The sequence below is a fragment of the Trifolium pratense genome, linkage group LG2 (assembly GCF_020283565.1).
Source record: "Trifolium pratense cultivar HEN17-A07 linkage group LG2, ARS_RC_1.1, whole genome shotgun sequence".
In the NCBI taxonomy this organism is placed as follows: domain Eukaryota; kingdom Viridiplantae; phylum Streptophyta; class Magnoliopsida; order Fabales; family Fabaceae; genus Trifolium; species Trifolium pratense.
Window position 1 is genome coordinate 9,658,688 of NC_060060.1, and position 25,253 is coordinate 9,683,940.

Sequence of the window (25,253 nt, forward strand, 5' to 3'; positions counted from 1 at the left end):
ATTCTAATTATAAGCACTGAACTAAACCAAAATCAGATAGAAAATAAGAAAAGGGACATTTCTAGTGAAATTCCATCTAACATTTGTTCTATGATATTTTAATAAAAAAATTAAAATTGAATCTTCATATTAATAATAATATGGTTTTGTAAACCTCTTTGTTTTCTTAGGATATGCTTGCGCAATTTCTGGGAGCTTTTCCAGGGATGAAAACATCTTCATGTATTACTTAAAAGGCAATATTGTTGAAGTGGCAAACACGGTTTTTGTCACGGCGCTGCCCTATCACTCTCTCGCAACTGCCATTTCTTCCATTGCCAGTTCCGCCAATATTCATTTTGATGACATCAACATTATCATCTTCCTCAAAAAAACAAATGATTAAAATTTAATCTTTAGAATTTTTTTAGTTTTTCCAATATGAATCATAATTCAATATAGATGTACAAAATGAGATGGAAAATGATAAATATTAACAAGCAATGGCAAAATCCGTCAACAAGTTCGTTTCTTATTAGTATCGAACCAAACCAAATTTGATCAAACAAAACCAAAAAATAAATAAATAAAAATTATTTTTTTTCGATGGAGATGGATCAGATCTTCATCGAAGCTCTGTTGAAGACGACAGAAAACCACCACATTATTAATAACATTAACACCATCGATTTTGATGAAGTATTGAAAAACTTGCTTGACCTGGAGTTAGTGACTTTGATTTCGAGATCTTCAACTTAGCATTACCGATTCGGACCTTGCCTCCGGTAAAATTTACATGCTAAAATCAATCAAAATATCTCAAAATCAAAATCACTCAGGTTCAAATGAAGAAAGATTTCCAATGATTCATTAATATCAACGGTGTTATTGTTATTGGAGGTGTGTTGGTTCTCAGTTGTCTGCAACAGAGCTCTCATGAAGATCTGATCCATTTCCATCTGTAAAAATATTTTTATTTATTTGTTTTTTTATTATCTTTGACCTCATTTGGGTGAGTTCAAGCCTTATATATAAGAATTGAACTTCGTGACTGATATTGTTGTTGTTACTGGTTAATGTTTCTCCTTTTCCTATGTCATTTTCTATAGCTATATATACCGAATTTAGGATTCACGTGCGAAAAAATAAAAAAATTCTAAAAAATTAAATTTAATGATTTGTTTTCAAGTTTGTTTGAGAAATCAAAAAATGACGTTGTGAATGACATTAAAAGTGGTGAAACTGATGATGGCATAAATCAGTTTGATCTATATAATCAGTCAAAATAATCACAAATTCACACAGTCATACAATAACAATCGTCCAATAATAAACTATGCATCTAATTCAATTTATTTTAAATTAACTCAAATAAACTATAATAGGTCAAAGAGATTATATATATTGAGTTAATAATTTTTAAAAATTAACACTAAATTATATTTTCTTTCATGCATACCTTTTTGAGATATTTAATTAAAGAAATCAAGATAGATAATGCACAAAAGTAAAAGAGAGCACCATTAATTTGGATTCGATCAAGCTTGAAATGATATTCCATGGACTGAATTTTGCTGCCTCGCTATAGATCTAGTACAAGAAAAACAAACACGCACAATCAATTAGGCAAAAAGAAGTCTAGCCAACAACAAAAAGATATAGAATAACTATATGATAAAAATGATAAATATCCTAAGATCGAAGACACACACTCACACAAATACATATGATTTAATTGACTAAAATAAAATCACACACAATGTAATTACCTATGAACATATCTTATACTGATATTTAGAATCCAGATGTATGATTATATGAGCAAAGTGAGTGAGTGAGAGAGAGAGAGAGAGAGACAGAGAGAGAGTGTGCAAACGGCGCCGTGCATATTGTAATAGCAAACCTAAGCGCACATTTATAAAGAGCTCACACGAGGACTTGTTGATGTAATTAGGTTTAAGTATTCAATGATGGGTTTTACGGGTCCAAGAAGAATATTGAATATATGGGCTCCATCATCTTTTTTGGACAAGGCCCACCTTTTTAATTCCATCTTCTTTTCTCAGTTAGGTAGATGACAAACCAATGCTGCCAATTTATTGAATAAAATTTCAAGAATAAATTCTAATTCATCCATATTCGTCAAATAATATCTAATTCAATTCATCCATTAACAAATTTTTATTGATGGTTTTCCGTCCATCCATAAAATTGTTTAATTTTTATACATCTAATAAAAAAAAATCAAATATATTAAATTTATAATTATTAGATTGGTATAAGAATTCTATTTGAATTATTTATTCAGCAATTATTAAAATAAAATCATGATGGTGGTGGCCTCCAGAGCTCTGTTGTGAACCTTCATGGCAGCCACTAGCCTCTTCTACGGAGCAGTGCGCCAACCTTCAAGGGCATCGATACCAAGCACCATTTTTTTACAAATTTTAGTAAGATATGATGAATATGTTGGAACAAAATTGGTTCTAAAGCCTCAAGTTTTAAATCTATAAAGTTTTGATGATAACAATAAGTATTAAATGTACAATTGGTAGTACTAATTTTTTAATCTAGTGTGCAGGACCATTATAAGCAAATTCTGATGACCTTAAGTTCTTAAGAAAACAATCATGCTCTGAAAAGGCATGCTCTGATAAGGTCTCAGAAGCAATGACGTTCTGAAAGACTTTTGACTCTTAAGCTACAGTGAGTCAGAAGCAAGAAGTCTTCAGAAGATGATCAGTTCTCTGCGCAATGAAAAGTTACTTTCATGTCAGTCAAATTCAGAGAACGTTGGAGTCAAGTTACAAGGACCTTACTCAAGAATGGTATAAGCAATTCAAATGGATTATCAACCTTATTCCAATGTTGGGTAAACACAGAAGTCAAACTGTGAAAGTTTATCTGTTTCGTATAAACACTTTCTGCATTGACAAAGTAGAAGAACCTCGCTACCACTTTGGCATGTCACGTTGCTTTCATCTTCAGACTGCCAAGAAAACATAAACTGGCTACCTGATCCTTACACAACGGTCATATTTACATGGAGTGTGCTCTTTGAACTATATATTTAACACTTCAACTTGAAGAAGAAAATCACACGCGCACGCTATCCATTGCACACTCTCTCTGATAATACAAGCACTCATCCTCTGAACCTTGAATTTCATTCACATCCAAAAATACTTTGAAGTTTGTTTCTACTCATTGTATTTTAGCTTTAAGGTTTCATTCGTGCTTTGTATTATTACAACAAACTTAATTTCATTCTTAAGTTTGAGAAGTCTCTTGTTGTGTGCTTGAGCATTGTGTAGAAGTCTTTTGATGTGTGCTTGAGCATTTGTAATCTTGTGTGATTATAGTGGAACTCCCTTGGAAGTGCAAGGGGACTGAACTACTCTCGATTTGTGAGAGGAACTAGTATAAATTTGCTTGTGTCTTTTCTCCCCCTCTGATCTCGTTTATATTGTGTTTACTTTGATTTAACCGCTGCAATCTTTGCTTAAGCTAAGACTTCGAAAAAGTTTTAGTTTATCTTAAAACACAATTCAACCCCCCTACCCGTCTTGTGTTTTCACACCTTCAGAATATTCATTATTATTTGAAACTTACTATTAATTTTATTCAAGCAAAAATTACAGCTCAAAATTATCATATAGTAGCAATGACTGTCTAACTATATTTGTATCCTAAACTGAAAGTTCATGATGGAAAACAAGAAAGCAGAGTTTGAATTGTTTTCACTATTTTTAACCAACTTTTGGTATCTTTTTGTTCATTAAATTAACAAACAATCAGATTTGAAGTTAAATCAAAAAGAACATTAACAAAGTAAAGAAAGAAGCTACAAAGGAAGAGACGAGACGTCACGATAATATTTATACTGGTTCACTACATTAACGAGTAGCTAGCACGGTCCACCCTTTCTAGAAATCTTTTTCTTGCTAACCTTAGGAGAACGACATAAGTTATGGTGCATAAGCCTTGCTTATGCACACCATGAATAAATACCCCATATTGGTTATCGCCCCCCAGTTTACTTAGCGCCCCCCCCCCCCAAATTGCTTATCGCGCCCCCAAATTGCTAAGCGCGCCCCCCACCCCCAACATAAATAATACACAAAACCATTCCACAAGTAGAATGGTTTTGGATTACAACCCTCTAAAACCATTCGACAATAAAAATGGTTTTGGCATTATAAGTACATCTAATGTGAAACCATTCCACAAAAAATGGTTTGGGGGGGGGGCGCGAGAAAATTTGGGGGGTGCGCTAAACAATTTGGGGGTGCGTTAAGCAATTTTCATTATTTATGCAGGGTGCATAAGGAAAAAGCTTATGCACCCTAACCACTCCCAAACCCAACTCAATCCGGCCCACGTACACTCCTAAATAGGGATAATTTAATGAAAATATTATTCTTTTTAACAACATCATTACATTTCTTAATATGTGTGAATAAACCTTAAAAAACGATCTTTTTGAGATGGAGAAAGTATTGAAATATATGTAAAATAATCATATGAGTTGTTATTTTGTTGATATATGAGTTTAACTGTTTTGCACTGTCAGTGTAATACTCCCTCCGGACATAATTATAAGCAAAAACCACTTTTTAGCTTCTTTGAAAAAGTAATGTATCTGATCAATAATATAGACTGAATACATTATTTTTTCAAGAATCTAAAATGTATTTTTTTGCTTATAATTGTGTTTGGAGGGAGTATTATTTAAGAAATACATCCAATAATGTTTAATGGATGTGACACGTCATGTGTTTTAACATGATGTGTTAATATATTATTGGATGTTTAAATTCTTGTTTTCAAAATAGTGTGCGCTCATCTTTTCAAATCAATGTTTACTACACCGTAACCCCTGTAACAATTATTCCCACACACAGACATAAACACAAACACCTTCCCTGCACCACCAAAACGAGCAATGTTGGAGGCAAAATGCTTGAAAAAAGCAGTTATTCCTTCAACTTTGATCAACAATCCATCTCCTGGAACCATTCAATCCACTCGCTTAGCTCTCCATGTTACCCGAAATCGACATTTTTGTTTTCTTTACATTGCCTCTGGTCCTCACATTTATAAATTCCAGGTTTACTCTTTAGTCTTAACCTTCTTTGCATTTGCGATTTTCTAACCATTTAAATTTGTTTAGTTTGTAAAAAATTATAGCATTTTTTTAATCTTAAATGGATTTTTTTTTTTATATATATTGATTGTGTGAAATCAATTGTCATTTTAGATTGATTATGAAGTTGTGAGCTTTGGATTGAAATGATGGAAATTTAAAGTAGGAAAATTGTGTGGAAATCATTATTTGATAGAGTAAATGTTTGAAATGGGTTTGTGAAGATGGTATACTAGGAAGTTTTGTTGTTTGTTGATAGATCTTTGAAAAAAATTATAGAGAACTTGGCCTGATGGTGAAGGCTTGGGACCTTGGAGTGTACTCTTCTCAAGGTCTCAGGTTTGAATCCTCCGTTGTTACTTTCTGTATTGGGTCAGTCCATATTGAGTGAAGCTCTGGCTTTAAATGGCCCCGCACTAGTGGTCGTTGGGAATGGTGTTCTTCAAATTAGTCGGTCCTTTGATACACAGGTCCTTGGATCAAAACTAGATGCTGATACCATCTTAGAGTTTATGTTCAGAGTTTAACTCAACCTGCTAAATCGACTTATAAGGTGAGGATTGTCCAATTCATATAAACACTACCTAGGCCATATCTCGAAGTTGTGAACTTTTGATTGAAATGATGGATATTTCTAGTAGGAAAATTGTTTGGAAATCATTAGTTAATAGAATAATAATAAATGTTTGAAAATGCATCCAAATGGGTTTGTTTTGCAGATGTTATATTAGAGACTTAGGGCCCATTTGGTATATTTTTGAGCTTATGCAAATAAATAAGTTTTTATGTATTATTCATAAGCTTGTCAAGGTAATTATGAAAAAACAGCTTATGGAGATACAATTTTTCGTTAGTGAAAACTTACGAATTAACATAAAATTTGCATAAGCTATTTTTCATAAACTCAAAAATAAGCCAATCCAAACAGGCCCTTAAGGCTGAAGAATATTATTGTAGAGTTTTGTTGAAATATAGCTCCAAGAGCAGTTACAACTTACAGTGAGAAGATAACCTAAAGCTCGGGATCCTTAGAGAACAAAATATATTTTGCCTTGCAAGATGGCAAACAAATTGTAATCATTATCACTACTCTTCTCGCACACTCTACCTCTGCTCTCTAGATTTCCTCTTTGCCAGTGAGTCATTTCCCTTCGATACTACTCCCACTCATTCTCACCCAGAATTGGATATCTCGACTCGAGTGTCGACAAGTGTGTGTGAAATAACAAAGATGTTGTCCCAATTATTGAGGTTTAGGGTCTAATTCAACCCACAAAATCAACTTATAAAGTGAGGACTGTCCAAGTTATATAAACACTACCTAGGTCATACCTCTCTCGATGTGGGATTCTCAACACCTACCTCATGCTCAAAACTGGATATTTGAAGTGTGGATTAATGCAGGAGTAGCAGCATGGATCTCAACATTTAGTATTGTTCCTTCTAAAATATACTCTTCATATTGTGGGCCATTTTTGCGGCTGACCCAAAATCTGGCCTTTTTCTCTAACTGAATCTGCAATCGAACCAACTGTTTTATCGTTTGTTATGTGATTACTTCTTTTGATTTAAAATACAAAACATCATTTTGCTGGTTTATTTTCATCGCTTTTTGTTCTAAATCTGCAATAGAACCAATTGTTTTAATCGTTTGTCATGTGATTACTTCTTTTGATTTAAAACACAACATCACTTTGCTGGTTTATTTTCATCACTTTTTGTGCTTTCTGTTTACTCAACTAGAATTTATATTTACTCTCTAGATTGCTCTTGGAGGAACTTCAGTTACCAAAGGAAAAGAAAGCCTCTTAATACCTTTGCACACCAAGGTATATAGTCTTGTAAAGCAAATCTTTTTGCTTGATTCTCTGCTTATTATGCTAAACGATATATCAGAATTTTAGGGTGTTTGGTTTCTTATTTCTCTTTTTCGATTCATTTATTAATCTGGTAAGTTTGCATATCATGGTTACTTGTAGATTATTAACCCTTCGTTGGTCAAACGCTGTCCCCATCGTTCAGAAATTCAGAGTATTGTTCTCGCTGATGCAGAGAGTATGTAATTTTGCATCATGAACTTCTAATTCTTTGTTTAGCCACTTTATAGTAAAATGTTTCTGCTATTATAAATTGCGTTAATATAGCAATTCTAATATTTTCATTGCAACATTTTTCAGGCCTTGGCTACTTATTGTTGGGAAGTGTGGATTCATACGGTCATCTAATTGTATCTAAACTTGATGTGTCCGGGGAAGGTACTTTTCTCTTTTTTGCCACAATCATTTTGACTTTCACTATATGTAGAGTTAAGTTTTAATTGAACTTTGTTTTGTCGAATAAAATGTACTGGCCTTCAATTATAGTATATTGAAAGGAATATATGCTTTCTGTCTCAAGTTATGGATACTTTTCAAGTTTGGCTTCTTTACTTCTACCAAAACCAGCAAAACTAGTCATCGAAAAAACTGTTCCAAGGATCTAGGGCACACTGCACTCTTGAAAATGCCAAACAATGAATTCTATAAACAAAATGATACAGAAAATGGTGGAGTTGCTTCTGTGCTTGCACCTAACACGCTAACATAAAGATGGCAGAAAGCCAATCTAAAAGAGAAGTCTCCCTCACCTCCAAAATTTAACGTGAGAATTGAGAACCATTATGTATTTAGCATCCCAGCTATTTTGGTCTGAGTTGTGCTGACTCGTTAAAGTGATATTTTTGTAAATCAAATTTCTAACATTCTAACCATAGTCCTTATTAGGATGACAGCGCACCTCCCAGCTCACCATGTGGTCATGTCTCATATCATATCTGTAGCACCTGACCAGATATATTTTGTCACATTAATCTTAACTCTAGCTCTTTCCTTCAATCCTTCTGAGATTTAACTCCAGCAAGAAATGCTATCTCACTAAGCTCAGTTGGATGTTTTTCCACAAATTTGTAGATATTGACAGGCTTACATATTCAGCATTGCCGCCTGATAATGGTATTGGGGAAGGAAGTTGGTCAGGACTCTGCTTTAGTCCAAATCAAATTGCTATGGTGAGGTTCCCTTCCCTCTACACATTTATTTTTCAAGTTAAGACTAAACTTTACATTTAGTAAAATATGTAAATTCGTAGATAAATTTTAAGCTTTGCTGTCATTTTAAATCTCATCTTGACTATTCACTGTTGACACCTTTATTCAAGCATAGTGACTCTTATTTTTGAGGTTTTGGTCTTATAAGAAAATCAATAAAAATGCAATATAAGCTGTGGCACTGACCACAACTTCAGTTTGATCTGCTTGCCGAGAAAATTAGTATTAATGTCTTTTCATCTTAAAGGACTTTGTTGTCATTTAAAAGAATAAGACAAACAGAGAAACTACTTGTTGTCTCCATCTTAGATCTGACTTATTGCTGACTGCTTCATACCTATATATGGGTTTCACTTAATTGTCTTGAGCGGTTTCTTTAACCAGGCAGCTGTTGCACGTAGCTTTTGCAAAACTGTTGATATTTTTGACCAGGACATGCACATTCGCAAATTACGACCGTAAGCAATTTTATTTATCTGTTTGAGTTAAATAATAGGGAATTAAAAATTTGTTTCTACCTTTGTTTATTTATCTATCATTCATTCTTATTCTGATTCATTGCATGTAATTTTTTATGACATTCACCTCTGAATCATTGTTCTGATACTTGTGCACACAAAATAGCAATTACAATTTACAAGTATATTTTACATTTACAAGAATGATAAGTAGAACTTGAAACTAAGATGAATACTTGATTATGTGTTTATTTCACATGAGAAAATGTACAAATTCTGCATAGAGAATGGAATCAACAACCCCTAAGATCAGAGATCATGGGTTCAAATCCTAAAAACAACCTTTCCGCCTTCTAGGGTAAAGTTGCAACGTTTAAACCTCCCAAGATCATAATTGTTGGGAGACTCGTGCACTGAGCCTGCCTTTTTGACAAAGTTTTCCTTGACTTGATGGAAATTTTTATACATTGGACAGCATCCGAAAGATTTTCCCTTTTAGTCCTCTTCATGAAATCTGGTTTCCCTTTTGTGCACACAATTTTCAAAACTTGAATTCTTATTCCTGTTTTTTCCTTTTGACTTTCCTAGGACATAAATTATCGAGATACTTTAATTTTCAGTTGAGTTGAACCTATGCTCCTAAAGAAGAAGTAATAATACCTGACAAGTTCTTTATCTGATTACATTTTATGTAAGCATTCATCTTAGTTAATTTGTCGTCTTGCAGACTTTGGGACCCTACTTCAATTACATTCTTGCAAAATGGTGTTAATGGAGATCAAAATTCTCTGTTAGCTATTACTGAAGGAAGCCAGGTAAATGTCTGACAAGTTATTTAACTGATTACATTTTTATGTAAGCATTCCTCTTAGTTAAAATGTGTCCAATATATGTCTGTCAGTGTCCGTGGGCCTAGTTCAATTTTTCTTTTGGCCAACACGAAGAACATCATAGACATGAACATTTAAAATTTGATAACAGATTGGATTTGCTTTAAATTTTTTTTAAAAATTCAATAATTAAAAAGAAAACGAAGCAGGGGTGCTTTTTTGCATGCCAATGTCATTTCTCCAACTTTTTCATTTTATTTCGGCACATATGATATGAAATATATTAAGAATGATATATTTATGAATATTTTTCCTTAAATTTTCAATTGTGTCCATTGTGTGGACATGCTGTGTCTCTGTCCTATAACATTCTAGAATCTGGTGGCCCGTCACATATCTGTTTCAACGCATGTTCTCCATAGGTTATAATGAATTCTGCTTTGTGCTTTCTTCATCTGTTTTGTAATTGCAGCTGACTATGTGGGACTTGAGAATGAAAGAAAATGGTGGTTGTGTTCATCGGATTAGTGGAACCCCTGGCGATACCTTATATTCTGTTTGCAGTTCTTCCACTGGTAATATTGCCGTTGGTGGGGTTGATCGTACCGTGACTATTTATGATCCTCGCAGGTTAGCTGCCATCATCATTTCATGAATAACACATCAAAAAATGGTTCACCAATCATGACTTGACATTGTTTTTTGGGAATCTGTACACTTATTTACTTTTTCATTTTCCTAACATTACTTCATAAATTACTTCTTCATATAGATGGTCGTCATTGTCTAGATGGGTGCATTGTTCAAAATTTGAGGTCAGTTCTAATAATGCACTCACCATTGATCTTTCTACACAACTTTTATTACCGCATTTGATGGTTTTCTTAAAGAATGTAATATTGCAGAAATTATTTTTCGGTTTAAATTTTATCTTGGTTCAAGATTTGCTTAATTAACAAGTTAACATATCCAAAAGCAATTGCCATGATGTGTGCATTTTGTGGATGATATAATCCTAGTTAGGGTGTGAAGACAAAAAATAATTGAAAGTTATATAGTTGCAAAGGTATGCACAAGTCAATAAATAATTAAGAAGCATAGGTGGCAACACAAGATAAGATAAAAATAAGAATGGGAACATTGGGTAGAAAGTTGAGTAGCAACTATTGTTGGAAAGATTTTAGGTAGTATCACTTTAAGTAGTTTGAGCATGTACGGTTTAGGGTTTGTTGAAATTATGTGTCTCTTTCCCCAGTCGTTTAGATTCAATAATCTGCAATATTAACGAACATCTAGTATGATATTTTTCCCTAATACCTTCAGCCGACAAGGTTATTAACGCTTATCTCTCTAGTGCTTGACGAATATTTAGGGAATGGCAATTGGTATATGAATATTGGATTGACTTGTTATTGCGAAATGTCTCTGTTGAGTGAATCTTTTAACTCTGACAAATGTCTAGCATTTTTTCAATCGCTTCAAGTTTACCGTACTTCAAACCAATACTATCTGTGTTAATTTTACATGAGTGAATTACAAATATATAAACAGAGATCAGAGTCAATGATCTCTAAAGTTGAGGTATTGAAATCGGCAGCTACCTAATCAATCTAAAGAACTGGAATTGTCTATGTTTTCATAAATACTGCAGATAACAGGGCTATCTTTCTCAACAGTCGATCCGGACTATATCTATATTCAAGGGGTGGATTATGAGGTAACTATTTTATCAAAAAATTTAATTATGAATGTATAACTATAAGTTCAATAGGATAATGAGGCATAACAAAATAATGAGAGGAGTATGTGGAAACCACAGGGATTTATCTCATTAACTACATTCATTTATGACATATTATTAAGGCTGATATGATCAAGTGTTTTAGACTTGAATCCTTGTTGTGCTCATTTGATCCTTGGCTTGTGCATTATCCGTTTTTCAAGATCAAAGTACTTTTGCACGAGGTGACATGTTAGAGACATAATATAATAATCATTTGTGTTTTCATCTAACTGGTTAAGTTTTTTGCGGTAACTGTTTCATAACATATTCTACAATTCGCAATAGTGATGAATGTTTAAATGTGCACATATTAAGAATTTAAAAATACAAACTATTAAATCACTAATGCTAGTTTTATTACTTCGACAAAATACTTTAGATTATATTTTCAGTTCATATTCATATAGATGCCTATAATGCTTCTACAATTGGTGTAACAAATTCAGGTCTTGTGCGGACAATGGAAAGAATGCGAAAAATTATTTTCATTTAGAGGAGACTCGAACTGGCTTGGATTTAGTAAGGTAATGTATTTAATTAGATTTCAGATATGTATGCACTTGGTTTTGTTATTCTGTGAAAAGGTTTCGTCTCATATTTTTCTCATGCTTTTGATAATCCTTTTTATATTTGTTTTAGTTGCATCTTTTTTGTATGTGTACTCCCTCCGTGACAAAATATAAGCAATTAATATATTTGATGCTTTTGATAATCCTTTTTTGTATGTTTACTTTTTAGGTTCATTACATAATTAATATATTTGATCTATATTATAGAACAGATACATTAATTATGCAATGAACCTAAAAAATGAATTTTGCTTATATTTTGTCGGAGGGAGTACCTTGTTCATATTTTTCTCATGGTTTGGATTAATTTTTTGTGTGTACCTTGTCATGACTTTTTGTTCTTCTGAGTTTTTTTCTTTTTCTTATTTTTAACATTTGTTGGCTAAAATTGTGTAATTCTATCTAATATCACTGTGTTATATTGCAGTGCTCCAACAAAGATGTTCTAGGTGGATGGTGTGATTCTGGTAGCATATTTGTAGCTGATGTTGTTTGAGTGATATTGATAAATTGGTCTGTTCTGTACTCTTCCCAACTATGTATATTTTTCTTGTAGCCTGTGTTTTAAAGGAAAAAGAAAATCAATGAATTTGTCCCCGTGAGCTTAACTCAGTTGGTAGGGACATCGCATATATTATGCAGGAGTCAGGGGTTCCAACCCCGAACACTCTACTTATTCTCCTTTAAGGTGAAATTTTTAGCTACTAAGACTACTTGACAAAAAAAAAATCAATGAATTTATTGTGCAAAATTTTTCCCATGCCAAATTTTGATGATGCATTTCTAGCCACTGAATGTGAGTTCATATTATGGAATGCATTGTTTTTGTAATATTTCAATGTTGTAATGTTTGAGTAAAAAATAATGTTATGTTCATTTCAAGTACTTATTTTGTCATTTCAATTATTTAAGTATCAAGTCTATTCAATGGTTTACAAAGATGGCAGACCATTATTGCAATAAAGATAGAACATTTTCATGTGATCATTCAATGAGGAGATATACTTTTGCTTCCAATGATTCAGATCACTTGTGGAAATTTATAAGCGACAAGTTAGAAATAATAGATGATTTTGTTAATACTTCCTTCGGTCCTATATATAAGAAAACTTTTAATTTCTAGATTCGTTATATATAGTACTAGAGGGAGTATGTTCTTTCAACTTTGAGAAGCTTTCTTTTTCAAAAACTTTGAGAATATTTGGCACCACACCACCTTTGTATTTTTGCCATGACTCTTTGGTAGAAAGCGTAGAAACGTCAAGTTTGAAACAAAGCTAAAATACATCCTAGAGTGGATGTTATGCTAGCGCGAGCAATATAGCTTGTGGATGAGACCGGAAGTAGGTGAAATGAATTTATGAATTAACGTAAAAATTTATCATAAACTAAAAAATAAATCAATTTCAAACGGGCGCCTAATCGATTAACCTATATTTCTAACTATTTTTCAGAACAAAACATCAAATACACAATAATTCATGTCAATTAATCAACCTTCATCTATCAATCATCAACAACAAATGAACACCTAGCATTTAATCATATAATTACAACTTATCACCAACATCAAATCAATTAAATCATCAACTATCATGAAATATTCAACACATCATAAGTGATGGTCTCAATTTAACAAATAACATAATTCAACAACCCCGCAATGATAACTTTCACATTACGAAATGGTCGTGTGAGAGGTAATCATCATGCGATATCTCTATTAATTAAATTAAGAAGACAACATATCTCCGACTTAGGCCTCATTATTTATTTTTTTAAAAAAAAACCTATCTCATACATTAAAAGACCAAAACCCGAATTCAAATAAATGATTGGAAGATTTTTCATTCTTGAAACAGCTTATACAAGATATAAACAATAATTTAGAATAAAGTCAAATTGAATGTTAACGATTGAATTAACATTTAACATCGATTAGCTAGAATTACCGCCTTATGCATAAAAACAATGAAGGTTATAATATATCGTCGACTATCATTAAAATTTCAAATAATTTTTAAATAAACTAATCTACCATAGATCAAAACTGAAGATATGTTAGCATGTAGAACTCACTTTTTTTGCAAGTAACATTTGGCATCCCTAGAAGAATGAGACCAAGTCATTTTTTTCACATTATAAAGTCACAAAGATATCAAGCAACGCGCCAACGTAGACTGAGTTTTGAATACTTGCAAGTTGCATATTTGCATATTTGCAACTTGCACCTCGCTTCTCCACTTATTGAATATATATGACCCTACCACTCTATTTATGGATTCATGACCACAAAAGAAGTAGAAGAAGAAAATGAAGGAAAGTGAAAGTGACATTTAACGAACATAACCCACTTGTGGTTAAATCAAACCTTTTCATATCCATGTGTCAAGCCATGCATAAAAGTACCCCAACTTCCTAACACATGCACTATTCATCTCTACATCATTGCCCCCCATTACCCTTGACAAACCACTATGTTTCTGTCCTCAAATTTAATACTATTAAATATATAAAGGTGATGCAAATTTGTGATCTAAGAATAAATATTAAACTATCTAAATTAGGATTTTTGTGTTGAAAAAAATAATTTTGAAATTTTTTAAAAAATAAAATACACGAAATTTAGAAAGAATATTCTTATATTTAGTTTATTAATATTTATCTATATATATAAATCCTAGATAGTTGTGGAATTGCCTATCTAAACCCTAATCCACAAACCAATGAAAACCTTTCATTTAGCCACATCATCCACTTACATCCATTTAATGTGAGGTAATAATTGTAATTATTATTATTATTATTTTTGGTTATTACTCATTTTAAATTTTTTTGTTCATTTTATTATTTTGTGTATTTTATTGTCTTTTTTTCAAAAAAATTAATGTTTTTGCTAATAATCTTTTGTCCAATCTTTATAAATATAAGGAGTTGGTCGATTGTCAGGACTACTTTCTAATGTTAGTAAAAAAAAATAGATAAAATAAATTTTACTAATGGTTGTTATACCCTGTATGATTTTTATCATATTCGATATTTGAGTATGAGTTAAGTTGGTTTTTGGTAAGAGATAATGAAGTAGTTTATCCAACTCAGAATCCTCCAATGAGATTTATAATATAAATAAAAACTTATGTTTCAACATCGATTGTTTTCCATGGTCAATTATATGTTATCATTTCCATAGTTATTTTTAAGAATGGGTTAAAGATATTGATAATCAATGTTAATGAAGAAGATACCAAAGTAACTTCAAATGTGATGTATAAACAAGTTTTTTAAATGTATAAACATCTATATATATATATATATATATATAATTCCTAGATAGTTGTGTAACCACTAATCTAACTCTAATCCACGCCAGTCACTTATATCCAATTAAACCACTCAATAATGTCACATCACTTCTACTTACATCATTGTCATCTCTATACACTTTTTCATATGCCTACATTTATATACCTATGACTTTTCATTATACACCAACTCAACTAATAATAATAGGTTTTACTAAATTATACGCACTAATTAATCTTTTATACTATATATTGAGTTATAATGTCCAATTAAGAATCAAATGCACAGTGTATGAGTACCACAAACCGTTTTCATAGCGACATGACAATTTATGGATTATCAACTTATTTTGGTAGATGCAATAGGATCCATTGTAATCTTTTCGAAATGTATAAACACATCTTTAATATCTATCTTATATTTACATCACTTTTTTATTATTATTATTATTTTGTTGTTATTGATGTTATTATTATAATTTTCATAATACTTATTGTTTCAATTTATACGAATGATTTTTCAACATTACAATATAAAATACCGCATAATACCCGTGCATCGCACGGGTGTGAGACTAGTATGTTTAGAAACATGTTAGAGTTTCTAATATATAAAAGACAAAATTACACTACAGGTCCTTTATCTTATTTTTTTGTAACACTTTGGTCCTTTATCTTTTTTTTTGTAACAATTTGGTCCTTTATCTTTTTTTTTTGTAACACTTTGGTCCTTATCTTATTTATTTATAAAAAATAAAGGACCAAAGTGTTACAAATAAAAAAAGATAAAGGACCAAACTGTTATATAAAAAGGGACTAAAGTGTTACAAATAAAAAAAATAAAGGACTAAAGTCTTACAGATAAAAGATAAAGGACCAAAGTGTTACAAAAAAAAGATAAAGGACCAAAGTGTTACAAAAAAACAAGATAAAGGACCTGTAGTGTAATTTTACCTATATAAAATATAGATATTATCAAAAGAAATATATATAAAAATAGATGAGTTTAACTTTTCGTATAAAATATTAGATGAGTTGATGATTTGTTTGATCTGCCAATATTTTTTATCAAAATAAAAAAAACTTTTTTTATGCTAAAATGAAAATATTCATTTTTTTTTGGTTGATAAATATTCATTCATTTAAATTGGTTATCAAATACAAAGATAAATTCAACATTACTAAAAAATGAAAAATGATAAATCTGATAATCTCATAATAAACTTATAATATTCAAGTTAATAGTATAAAATAAAATACTCTTTCCGTCTCAAAATAAATGACTTAGTTGACCATTGTCACGTTTGCCAATGTACAACTTTAATCGTTAATATCTTAAATTATATATTATTAAAAATTTTAAAAATGATATATTTCGACAATACTCATCGAGACAAATCAAACATCTCATATGCTAATATTTGCATTTATATATTAGTAGAAAAATAAAGTCAAAGTACATCATATGAATAGTACACAAAGTCAAAAATAGAACCTTTATTTTGAGACGGACGGAGTACTTATTTCTATAAATAATGTGACAAAATTAAACTAACATGAATATTCATGCCTCTAGGACTATATTATTGATGATCTAGTAATTAATTGAATCAATGATCAAAGATGATACGACTAGGGATGTCAACGGGGCAGGGAATGTGCGGGAAAAGTTTCCCCGTTCCCCGCCCCAAAGTGCATACGTGGGAGATTTTGCCTCTATCCTCGTCCCCACGGGACAATATTTGTCCCCATCCCCATAGATCCTTACGGTTCTCGCGGAGATCCACAGATATCAAATATTAACAAAATTTTTATATTATTCAGTCAAATTATGACAGTGGCATGACGTTATTTTTTCTGTCTTATTTAAAAAAATAAATTTTTTGCATCTTTCTTTTTTAAAACATAAAAACAACACATAATGCATTCATAACCAAAAAACATTGCAAAACTATTTGGCTACTATAATAATCATACAAAACCTAACAGCCAAAATATTCCATAGCAAAGTATGCATAATCATACAAAAGTTCATAACCAAAATATCTCAAAACTGTTTGTAATCGGTAAATATCCAACCAAATTAGATAAATAAAATTAATTCTAGGGTCTAGGACAATGTAGCCACTTTTCTACCGTTGGGAGTTGGAACTTGGAAAACGCAAATACGCAATGAATGCTTGAAATTAGCGAACAATCAGTGAAGAAAATAATGGATGACTCATCAAGTTTAAGGATGGCAATGGGAAGGGTATCGGTAGTACTATAATACCCATCCCCATATCCGCGGATTGAAAAAATACCCGTACCCATCCCCATACTCGCGTGTGTAACAATTTTTGCCCCCGTCCCCATACTCTATGGGTACCTAGGTACCCATACCCGTACTCGTTACCCGCATTTTTACTAAAAATAAATTGATCAATTATAAAATATCATATAATTTTAATAGAATTTAAAAAATTTCAAAGATTTTAATATTGACTAATGAAAATTATAAACAAAATTATTACTAACCTTATGTTAAAGTTCATATTTATGTTAAATATTCACATTATTTTTATATTATGTTATAAATAAATATTTTTATTAAAAATATTTAATAGTTTAGTAGAGTTGTATTGTTTTAAATTGATTAACATATATTATAATATAATAATATAAATAAAATAAATAAATATATATTATGCGGGTATGGGGCGGTGTGGGTACTAAGATACCCGTACCCGCACCCATACCCGTTCATTTTTGCGGGTAATTACCCATACTCGTGCTCGTACCCAAAATGCGGGTTTTTACCCTACCCGTTGTGGGTAATTTTTGCGGGTACCCTCTGGGTATGAGTCAAATTGTCATCCCTAATCAAGTTACTTTTTTTTTAAAGAAAAAATCAACATTTAATATATAATAATAATAATAATAATAATAATAATAATAATAATAATAATAATAATAATAATATAGTATATATATGGACGGATTCGGGGAATCCGCAGGGACTCATGCTTCGTCCCCGATCCCCGCCCCGAATTGCCTGCAGGAAGATTTTTACCGTCATCCCCATTCTCACGGGAGATAAAATCTTTATTTTCGGAGCTCCAAACAAGACAATCCCCACGGGGATCCGCTCCACATGATACAAATTGACAACCTAGATTCGACCATTTGAACCAAATAATATCAGAACAAGACAAAAAACATACTGCACAACTTCCAAGAATATAATTCTTTTATGAGAAAATATAAGCTCTCCAATAAACTATGTATTCTATTTCATTAAATCAGTACACCCTCTCTTCCAATAAGAACTCTTTCACAAATGCATAAGAATTAAGAAAAGTAGTCTTTGCATTAGACTAGTCCCACACCCGTGCGATGCACGGGTGTTATGCTGTATTTTATATTATAACGTTGAAAAATCATTCGTATAAATTGAAACAATAAGTATTATGAAAATTATAATAATAACATCAACAACAACAAAATAATAATAATAATAATAATAATAATAATAAAAGTGATGTAAATATAAGATAGTTAAAGATGTGTTTATACATTTCGAAAATATTACAATGGATCATATCGCATCTATCAACATAAGTTGGTAATCCATAAATTGTCATGCATGCCACTATGAAAACGGTTTGTGGTCATACTCATATACTGTGGTTAGATTAGTGGTTGCACAACTATCTAAGAATTATATATATAGATGTTTATACATTTAAAAAACTTATTTATACATCACATTTGAAGTTACTTTGGTATCTTCTTCATTAACATAGATTAGCAATATTTTAACTCATTCTTCAAAATAACTATGGAAATGACAACATATAATTGACCATGGAAAACAATCGATGTTGAAACATAAGTTTTTATTTATATTATAAATCTCATTGAAGGATTCTGAGTTGGATCAACTATTTCATTATCTCTTACCAAAAAACTACTATAATTATCGAATTTGACATTTATATTAATTTGAAACTTATTGGAGCAAAGATAAACCAACTTAACTCATACTCAAATATCGAATATGATAAAAATCATACATGGCATAACAATCATTAGTAAATTTTATTTTATCTATTTTTTTTACTAACATTAAAAAGTAGTCCTGACAATCGACCAACTCCTTATATTTACAAAGATTAGACAAAAGATTATTAGCAAAAACATTAACTTTTTTGAAAAAAAAAACAATAAAATACACAAAATAATAAAATGAACAAAAAAATTTAAAATGAATAATAACCCAAAACAATAATAATAATAATAATAATAATAATAATAATAATAATAATAATAATAATTACAATTAGTACCCCACATTAAATGGATGAAAGTGGATGATGTGGCTAAATGAAATGTTTTCATTGGTTTGTGGATTAGGGTTTAGATAAACAATTCCACAACTATCTAGGATTTATATATATAGACTAGAACTTTGACCCATGCGGTGCATGAGTCTAATTAGGTGTAATATGTAACAATAAAAAATAAAATACAAAAATTCTAAGAGTATTTTCAATAAGAGTAGTATAGGGAATTTCATGACTAATTATTCTATATTTGTTTATGTGCTTATTTTATATTTTATATATTTTTTAAATAATTTTTGAACCCCATCGTTTTGTTTACTTATTAAAAAAAAAATGCTGATAACTAAAGGTTAAAAAATTGATGATAATTAAAGGTTAAAAAAAAAATTAAAGACGTAATCAAGAACATAAACTTAAGTAGACATCCATAAATAAATAAAAATTGTGATTAATTTCGCCGTTCAAATTTATTGAAAACAGGTTTAACATATTAGGATTCCTAAATTCTTTCATAATTGAAGCACATGTTTTAGCGGTTGAAAGGTTTTATTGTAAGTAAGAGATGCAGGTTCGATGACAAATCTGTATATTTTTAATATAAAGCTGCAATAAAAAGAAAGAGAGAATGATGGGAAAAAAATTTGGTTTAGGGTTAGCTTATGTTAGCAAGCTTATAATATAAGAGATTATCGGTTTTAAATTGTTTAAATTGTGCAATGAAAATTGATGGTGCTTAATTGTCGTATGAAATCTTTCCTATGAAAGTTGATGGAGCTTAACACTTTGTGGACATAATTTAAATCACAATTGGTCTGCTAGTGCATATTATATCAATTGATCATCGGTTAATATTAAATCTGCAATATTAAAAACAAAATAATGAATGTGATTAGTGACATGACTATGGTTGTGTTTGGTTGTATTGCAAAAAAAAAAATTGATTTAGTAGAATTGAGTTTTATAATAACTTTTCAAATTACACGTGATAATAACTTTCCAAATCTCACATGATAATTATTCTCTAAATTTAAGACATAAAAATATTTTGTGATGAATAATATAGTCAACAATAATTTTGATATGATATACTTTTAAAATTGATGGTGCTTATCAATTATTGCACATAATTTTAATCACAATTGATATACTTGCCATAATGGTTGGAAATATTGCCTTGTATTGAAGGGTTGTGGGTTTGAATCCTAGTCAAGACAAAATTGTATTATTTTTTAATAAAAATTGCAAGATAAAATGGAGGGAAAACAGGGAAAACAAATTAGGGTTTAGAGTTTGCTTGTGTATACAAGCTTATAATATAAAAGATTTGTCAATAATATTCATTCTCTTTCCGAAATTATCCTTCAATTATTAAGAGAGACAAATAGTGATATTTTACTTATTTTTATTTTATTTTTTTGGTCTTAGAGGAAGTGGTAATCCACTTAAATTAAAACTTACATATAATTGTGAGATCTCGAGTTCGAACCCGAGTCACTATGTCTGGCCTAACAATTTTGGCATTTTTGCCAATTGCGCTAAGATTTACTGAACTACTTTTATTTATTTAATTAGGGGTATTATATTTTGATAATTTAATTAATATACCTTGAACTTTAAAAATATTCTTATAAATTGGAAAACAAAATTTTGCAAAAATATCTGTATTAGAATGGTGGGAGTATATACTAGTGTATTAGAATGGTGGGAGTATATACCAGTCCAGTAGTACTATGCACATATAATATTAATTTAATTACAAGTATCATAGAAAAATACTTAATTTTTGTTGTAGCTAGCTTGGTGGCTAGAAAATTACCTTAAAGGTAAATAAGTATAGTGTTCGAGGTTCGTACTACGGGTCTTGCACATATAATACGATGTTCTTGTCAACTGAACTAAGCTTATGAGAACATAATACTCTTAATTTTTGTTAGATGTCAGTATAATAATTTAATATGAGAAGGGATCCGTCGACTCTAGGAGTAAGTCTCTATTGACTTACTCCGCTTAATAACTTGATATTGACATTATATTTCTTCAATTCAACCGTTGAATTCAAAGATCTGATTGAGTAGATCAACTCCACAAATTTTTATAAAAATTCAAAAAATGTAGTTATGTATTCAGACTATTGAAATTCAACGGTTTTTTTAAAAGTTTGTCGTACGTTCAATTGAAGTTATCAGAAAAAGTATCAAACAATTTTGAATTTCTATAAAAATTTGTGGAGTTGATCTACTCAATAAGATCTTTTAATTCAACAGTTGGATTGAAGAAATATAATGCCGATATCGAGTTATTAAGCGGAGTAAGTCAATAAAGACTTACTCTTAGAGTCAACGAAACCCTCCTCATTTAATATAGTAATCATTAAACTTATTTTTTTTTTGCCAACAATTTGTTGTCTAAAATACTCATAGATACTAAACTCTTACTAGTATTTTATAGTATCTTGTAAAAAAAACTTATTTAATACAATAAAGTAGATAATTCATCTAGAAAGAGAAATCCTCAAAATTAGTGTCTTTTTCTTTTCTTTTCTTTCTAACCGAGTATCTCTACTCGCTAGTATCTTTTCATATTTCCAACAACCTTATTAAACGCGGTCCTATTATTCCCAATATAATCTCTCTCAGTTTCCAACTCTCTCTCATTCATCTCTCTCAATTTCTTTCATTTCTTATTCAATCTTCTCACTTTTCAACTCTCTCTTCAATCCATTCCTCAATTTCAACTTTTCATTTCTCAATTTCACCAATTTCAACTTTCATTTTCTAGGAAATTGTTCTTCAAAATCCATCTGGGTCTTTGAAAATTTTTATTTTTTCTTTCAGTTTTGTAGTTTTGGCCAATTGGGTCTGTGAAAAATTACATATTTTTTGTTTATCTTCTGATTTTGATAATTGGGTCATTGATCCATTTTTGAGAAAAAAGAAGTGTGTTATATATGTAAAGAATGTTTAGTTCTATTAAAATGCGTTCTACTTCAGAATTTTCAGGTTCTTCAATTCATAATCCACGTGGCAATCAAGTTCAATCTATGGAAAATTCAAGTTTTGAAAAAGAGCTTAATTTGTTTCAAAAACATGTAACTGATAGATTCAATGAACTATCTCATGTTTCAAATGATGAATTGTTATCACTTTCTTGGGTTAGTAATCTTCTAGATACATTCCTTTGTTGCCAAGAGGAATTCAAGATGATTCTTCATAGCCATCGATCGAGGGTGATTAATCCGTCTTTGGATCGATTGGTTAATGATTTTAATGAGAGGAGTTTGAAGGCATTGGATGTATGCAATGCTATTAGAGATGGTATTGAAATGGTTAAACAATGGGAGAAACAATTGGAGATTGTGGTTTGTGCATTGGATCATAAAAGAATCATTAGTGAAGGGCAATTTCGTCGTGCTAAAAAAGCTCTTGTTGATTTAGCAATTGGTATGATTGATGATAATAGTAAAGATTCTAATAATGTTTCTTCATTTACATATAGAAATAGATCATTTGGTAGAAACAATGTTAATCGAGGTTCGTCTCAATTTGGTCATTTTAGATCACTTTCTTGGAGTGTATCAAGGAATTGGTCAGCTACAAAACAACTACAAGCAATAGGGAACAATCTTTGTTTTCCTAAAAGTAATGATCTTGTTGCTACTAATGGTCTTGCATTGACTATTTATACAATGAGTTCAATTTTGTTGTTTACAATGTGGTCACTTGTGGCTGCAATTCCTTGTCAAGATAGAGGATTGAATGTCAACTTTACCATTCCGCGGCAGGTAGTGTGGGCCGCACCAGTGATGTCGCTCCACGAGCGGATTTCAGAGGAGTCGAAGAAGAGAGAGAGGAAGAGTTCTTGTGGACTTTTGAAGGAGATTCAGAAGATTGAGAAGTGTGCTAGGGCGATGAATAATTTGGCTGATTCTTTGCACTTTCCTTTGAGTGAGGAAAAAGAAAATGAGGTTAGGGTTAAAGTGCAAGATGTGGTGAATGTTTGTGAAGATTTGAAAGATGGGTTGGATCCTTTGGAAAGACAAGTTAGGGAAGTGTTTCATAGAATTGTTCGCGGTAGAATGGAAGGGCTTGAATATCTTGGTAGATAGTAATTAAAACCTTAACAATTATTTCAGATGAGATTTGAACTCTGTCTCTTTGATGTTACAAAGTCAAATTCTTACCACCTGAATCAACTTGATAGTGCCATACCAAACAACCACAAGAAGAGGAGTTGGGATTGTAAATGTGAGGATTTTTATTTTTTTGTGTCTATTAAGACTTATACATAAAATGTTTAGAGTTTAGATTTTGAATTAGACCTTTGTGGTCTATACTGTTTGATTTTCTCTTTTGGCTTTTTGCCTTATGATATTGCTTACAGTATAATCAATTTTCCATGGGAATTGTTGCTTGTTAGTTAGAGCTATGCCTAATTTTGTTCATGATTATGTATCAGATGCATTTTCCTATATGACTTTGATGTTATGGAAGCAAGAATGATTTGTTGAACTAAAGTGTGAAATGAAAAGTACAAATTTTACAGGGGTCGTGTTGTACACTTGTGAATTATGGGATTACTTGAAAATTTAAGTTTTATTCCGGAGCAAGGAAGGGTACCTAATAAGTTTTAATCCGGACGCGAAGTACGTAAAATCTGGCCAATAAATTATTTCATTGAAAAAATAAAGTTATTTTACAATAACAGCCAATTTTAAAAGGTTCATTGTACGTACCCAAAAAAAAAAGTTCATTTGGTCTGAAGAAATATAAGTAATAAAAGTAAAATTGTACTAGAAACTATATCATAAAGGTGAATAAGTGGAGTGTACGGAGTTCGAATCCCGATTCATGCACATATAATGCGATGTTTATATCAACTTAGCTAAGCTCACGGGACGTACCTGATCCAAATTTAATCTTACTATAATAGTTAAGATTAAATTTTTCCGAATAATTTATCTTTGAACTTGTTATATAATTCGGATACATCAATTATTTAATAATTTTTTTTTATAATATCAATCAGAAGAAGTAACCTACATTTTTTTAATGAAAATGTTAATAACTTAAACCTGTTACTTGGTTATTGGATTAAATTTGACCTTAAAAGAATGTACCAAAAAAAATAAATTTGACCTCAAAAACAAAAACAAAAACAAAAGTGAAATGGTTGACCTTGACTTGGTCTAGCACCGCCTTATCCATCGAGAATTTAATTTCCCTGCATAAAGATATGGTCAAATTATGACTTTCTTATCTGAAAGTCTATGCATCATTTAATAGCTCCAATTCGAATTTGAGTTTTTTGGGTAACATTCAATTGTTTTGGATCATATTGGTGGTGTTCATGAATTTTAGCAGTAAAATTCAATTATAGTTATCTAGTGGATTATGGGTAAGGTAAGGATGACAATGACATCCGTCACTATTATTAGCTTCTTTTTTTAAAAATAATTGAAAAATATTCTTATTTAATTAATTTACAATTGAAAAACATAAATATACTATCTTTTTATCTCTTATGATATTAACACTAAGGGTAAATAGGTTTTTTTTTTTTATTTACAAAAGGGTAAATAGGTTTTATTCCGTGCAAAATATGCAATTTTTGTTTTTATTCCTTGCAAAAAAAAAAAATTGGGATTCCCCCTTAATATCACTACAAGAGTTTTCAGAATTTGCGACGGCCAAAAACGGACGGAAACGTCAAAAAAGAGGCCGGAAATGAGTTTTTGCGGCGGCTTTTCAGCCCACGAGAATTAGGGCGTGGAAAACCG

General features: G+C 30.9%; 2 protein-coding genes across 2 annotated transcripts; both read left to right on the top strand.

Moving 5' to 3' along the window:
* The first annotated feature begins 4,826 nt into the window (after positions 1-4,826).
* On the top strand, positions 4,827-12,660 carry LOC123905818. The gene is made up of 12 exons (XM_045955564.1): positions 4,827-5,089; positions 6,889-6,954; positions 7,105-7,180; positions 7,303-7,380; positions 8,074-8,171; positions 8,595-8,668; positions 9,396-9,483; positions 9,971-10,128; positions 10,271-10,313; positions 11,150-11,215; positions 11,728-11,805; positions 12,278-12,660. The coding sequence occupies exons 1-12, from the start codon at positions 4,925-4,927 to the stop codon at positions 12,344-12,346; spliced, it is 1,059 nt and encodes a 352-aa protein (XP_045811520.1). The 5' UTR covers positions 4,827-4,924; the 3' UTR covers positions 12,347-12,660.
* A 9,424-nt stretch (positions 12,661-22,084) lies between these two features.
* On the top strand, positions 22,085-24,018 carry LOC123905819 (protein ROH1-like). The gene has a single exon (XM_045955565.1). The coding sequence runs from the start codon at positions 22,434-22,436 to the stop codon at positions 23,580-23,582; it is 1,149 nt and encodes a 382-aa protein (XP_045811521.1). The 5' UTR covers positions 22,085-22,433; the 3' UTR covers positions 23,583-24,018.
* Positions 24,019-25,253: the final 1,235 nt, after the last annotated feature.